Below are 4,683 nucleotides of genomic sequence, written 5' to 3' on the forward strand. Positions count from 1 at the left end.
CCCCAGTAATAAAGATTTTTGGTGTTTTACTTTTTTTTTTTTAAAATAAAACCAATGTTTATATTATGTTTTAGGAGAAGTTTACTCAGATGGAGATTCTGGCTCTCATGACAGCTGCTGTGTGTCATGACCTCGATCATCCTGGATTCAACAACATGTAAGAAAAGACACAGAAATGCAGCAATAGATGGTGCTTCTCTGTGTCATCTGTCTTCTTTTTTGCCCGTTCTATTCTTGATCACATGGAGCAAATACATGCAGACACTGGAGTCATGCCGGTTACACAAACAACAGATCAATTCAATAGGACAAACAGAGGTGCAGTATTAAACTGAGAGGATAAGTCAAAGGGATAGAAATATTAAAAAAAAAAAAAAAACTACATCAAAATAGCACAAATAATTGTAGTAACAGGATAGAGGATGAAAAAAAGAATAACAGGTATGTGTACAAACAATTTGTAAAAGACAAGTCTACACACTGATAGAGAGCTGAGAAGGGAATGAGACATCCCATATGGAAAAGAAATAGTAAAAACATATATGATTTACTCATGAAAGTGGCCACTTTCTCATTACGTTCATATATTTTTTTGTAAGTATCCAAAACATACAAGTTTCATTATATAATTTTTCAAGGGATCTTATATGTGTTTTCACTCTTGTATGCTTTTCATACAAGTTTCATACAAGACAGATAAAAACTTTATAAGATTTATATATATCTTTTTCATATGGGATAGGCTGTGTCCCAATTCAGGGTCTGCACGCTTGAAGTACGCGCACTACGTGTACTACGTACGGTGCGTACTATAAGTACGCACCTTAGGGTCCTAAGGCTAGACCCCCTATGCTAAGCAAGCCTACCGCAGACATGAGCGAGACAGATAAATATGAAGGCATGCCGGCTCGGACGTCGCCCGGATCAACAAGGTCCGCATCAGGTGTTGAGGAACCAGGGCACCCTGACGAAAAGTGGGCTACTGGAACAAGAAGGCATCGGTGGGCAAGAGACGAAAACAGGGCATTGTTGGAATGCTACTACGCAAGTAACCCCGGCAGAAGGGGCTACATGAATAGGATGCGGGACCTATGGATTCTTTGATACCCAACATCCACAATGACGGCGAAACAACCAAGGGCTCAGAGAAGAGCTCGAGAGGATGTGGAGGGTGAAGGTGACGGTGGTCCCCGTGGTAATCGGAGCACTAGGTGCGGTGACTCCCAAGCTAGGCGAGTGGCTCCAGCAGATCCCGGGAATAACATCGGAGATCTCTGTCCAGAAGAGCGCAGTCCTGGGAACAGCTAAGATACTGCAGGACCCTCAAGCTCCCAGGCCTCTGGTAGAGGACCCGAGCTTGAAGGATAAAAACGCCCGCAGGGGCGAGCTGGGTGTTTTCTTTTTTTTTTATATATATAAATATGTGTGTGTGTACAGTTAATGCTGAAAGTACAGACATCACTAATGTCACATAACTTTGCCGACATGTGGCCAACAGCAATGTTTTAATGTTCTTCGTTATTAAACATTCGCACATAAATAAGTGACATCATATTCAGTACTTACTTTTGACAGTTCACTCTTCAGCCGCTCCCGTCTGCCGTATTTTGCGGCAAAATTATCCACACCCACCGCCGCGCTATGAATTGTGGGATATATGGGACCACGAAGCGTGCACCGGACCACGCTTGATATTTGGGGAAATCGACGGCGCATTTGGAGTATCCATTTGAAGTACACTTCGAATTGGGACAGCCGTCGTCGCGTGGCGGTGACGTAATCACACTTAAAATGCGTACTTCAAGCGTGCAGACCCTGAATTGGGACACAGCCATAGAACATGAGACAATTACCTTTCAAACTAAAACAGGAAGTTCTTTGTGTTTTCAATTTTCTATTAACTCAGTCTTCAGTCTCTCTCCTCCTGTCACGTTTGTCCCTGTGCCTCTCACTCCTCTTATTGATCCTCTTTGTCATAATTCCCTCCGCAGGTATCAGATCAACGCTAGAACGGAGATGGCCCTTCGCTACAATGATATTTCTCCTCTGGAGAACCACCACTGTGCTGTGGCCTTCCAGATTTTCTCCCAGCCTGATTGCAACATATTCTTCAACTTTGACCCTGAGGCCTTTAAACAGATACGACAGGTACTTATGTGCAGCTGCAGAAACAGAAGTATTGTTTGGGTTAATACATGCACTACAATGGCAAAAATAATTATATTATTATTTGATGAGACCCTGCACAAAATATTTAACAGGTGCTTCAGGACTCTTTCTGCTTGGGACAGTGATGTACAAGGCCTTCATCTTTGTTCGATCTGGGTTTTATCCCTGCTTCTCTGACCTCATGTCTCTTGAGTCTCTGAAAGTCAAGATAACCTGATATTCTTTCCACTCAACCTTTCAGTGAGAGGGGTAGTTGTAGTTCTCTAGATCTAGATTCCCAGCCACCTGCTAAGGTACTTGTTGATCTTTTACTTCATTCCTTTCAGTACAGTAAATGGGACAGCATGCACTGTCATGGGCTACATTAACCTGGGGAACAGGCCATGTTGGCCTTAAACTCCCATGTAATCCACATCTATCAGTGTTCTTCAGCCATCCTTCTACTTGCTTCTCAGTGCTATGGACATTGTGGCTGTCCCTAGTGGCTGGGGTGACTGTAGCTCAGGGGGTAGTGCAGGTTACTGTATGTGCTAATAAGAAGGGCGGTGGTTTAAATCCTGGCTGCTCCAGTCTGCATGCTAAATATTCTTGAGCAAAATAGTAACCCCAAGTTGTCCTCTGATGCATCTATGAATATGTGTGAATGTTAGATTGTGGTAATATGACATTTACAATTTGCATTTTGTTTTAATTCACATTTTACATCCAACTGTTTCAAAATTAGATTTAAATGACTAATTAAGACTATTTCACACCATGCTCTTTATCTTAAACTACATCTACAGAAAATAGCATAAGACACTGAGTTCTCCGTGTCTATACTGATGATTTATTTCCTTTGTCTTGTTTATCAGGAAACTATCACATTGATCCTGGCCACAGACATGGCACGCCACAGTGAGATCCTAAAAACCTTCAAGCAGAAAGTTGACAACTTTGACTACACAAATAAGGAGCATGTTGCCTGCGTAAGGACACATTTATAAATAAATCTTGGTGCTGTCACCTACAGTTAGGATCAGCTAATCTCAACCAACAAATACATGAATTATAACACATGAATTAAAGATTAATGTGGAAAACTCAGTAACTGGACAGTTAGTAAATAAAGTATCAGTCTTGCAAGGACAGACAGTAAAATGAAAATAATGTGATTGGTAACTCCTGCTTCACTTTGCTGAGCAAACTGGAAGAGAGAGAGAAGATTAGTTCATTCCCCAGCCTGTCCAATGGAAAAGATTACTGAAAAATATGCAAATGTACTTAGCTACATCAGCATTCATGGTAGCCTTGACCCTCTGACCCTGTGTTGTTTGCAGCTGAAGATGGTACTTATCAAATGTTGTGACATCTCCAATGAAGTGCGGCCCATGGAGGTGGCTGAGCCTTGGGTCGATTGCCTGCTGGAGGAGTACTTCATGCAGGTAGGTATAGCAGTCAAGGAGCATTTGAATACAAGCAGGCAGCATTCCAAAGTCTGTTTCATTTGTACACAGAAAGTTCTGGTTAGCTGTGATGCTACACAAGGTTAATAAATAACAATGAGACACCTGCAGTCACTTGAACTCTAGCCTCATTTACTTTAGTAGGAGGACAAAAAAAGTGAGCTGCTTATGGAAAATATGTGTTTGTGCTGCTCAGAGTGACAGGGAGAAGGCTGAGGGACTTCCTGTGGCTCCGTTCATGGACAGAGAAAAGGTCACCAAGTCAACAGCCCAGACTGGCTTCATCAAATTCGTCCTCCTCCCCATGTTTGAGACTGTGATGAAGGTGAGTGGACGGTGACAGTCAAGGACAGACAAAATAAGAGAGGTGTAAGATAGGAGTGGGTCCTTGCTCTCCTTTATAATTCTTCAAATTGGGTAAAGGGTTCAAACTGAAAGGAAACTAGCTGCTGCTTTAGGCTAACTGCTTTCCTATTACACCTGAAGCGAGACGGCTATCTACTTTGAATTCCTGAATTTTCAGTATTACCCTGCTAATTTTAAGAATGTAGCAAACAGAGATACAACAAATATATGTGAAGGTCTACCGTGTTTATTCCTCTGCATATTATTAGAGCTTTTTTATAATTTCATGTTTTGCATTACAATACCACAGAGACACAACAACTGACATATTTAAACTGTACAGTCTGAGGCAGAAATATTTCAGTAGCTAACACATTTATTCAAACTGCATGTCACTGCTGTTGTACATTAAAATCATTTGTGGAAATAGTGTCCTGGACTTTTACAAACAATTCTACAAGTTTAGCAGGTTCATTTGAGAGTGATGATGATAGACCTGAAAAGACTCAGCTTAATGATTCCTCTGCAGAAATGAAGCTCTTGTTCCTGCTGGAAAATGTTAACTGCTAAAAGGAAGATGTTTCAGATGAATCGAAGCAATATGTCCCAGGGGTGTTCTGTTGGATTTTGGTCAGGGGTCCAGTCAATGGTATCAAATCTTTGATCTTTACTGGCCTACCACCAAACCAGTCATGCAGACCGTGTCACCACTGTCACATATGCC

At 41.7% G+C, this 4,683-nt stretch overlaps 1 protein-coding gene across 1 annotated transcript in view; it reads left to right on the plus strand.

Annotated features, from left to right (window-relative positions):
- The window catches only part of pde9aa (phosphodiesterase 9aa), a 30,537-nt gene that overhangs the window by 15,743 nt on the left and 10,111 nt on the right, over positions 1 to 4,683 (plus strand). The window contains exons 8-12 of the mRNA XM_013915518.1: positions 75 to 157; positions 1,992 to 2,148; positions 3,024 to 3,137; positions 3,489 to 3,593; positions 3,811 to 3,939. Coding sequence (XP_013770972.1) covers positions 75 to 157; positions 1,992 to 2,148; positions 3,024 to 3,137; positions 3,489 to 3,593; positions 3,811 to 3,939 — 588 coding nt within the window. The remainder of the gene's footprint in view (positions 1 to 74; positions 158 to 1,991; positions 2,149 to 3,023; positions 3,138 to 3,488; positions 3,594 to 3,810; positions 3,940 to 4,683) is intronic.

Source organism: Pundamilia nyererei, unplaced genomic scaffold, assembly GCF_000239375.1.
Source record: "Pundamilia nyererei isolate P.nyererei 1_Seehausen unplaced genomic scaffold, PunNye1.0 scaffold00316, whole genome shotgun sequence".
Taxonomy (NCBI): domain Eukaryota; kingdom Metazoa; phylum Chordata; class Actinopteri; order Cichliformes; family Cichlidae; genus Pundamilia; species Pundamilia nyererei.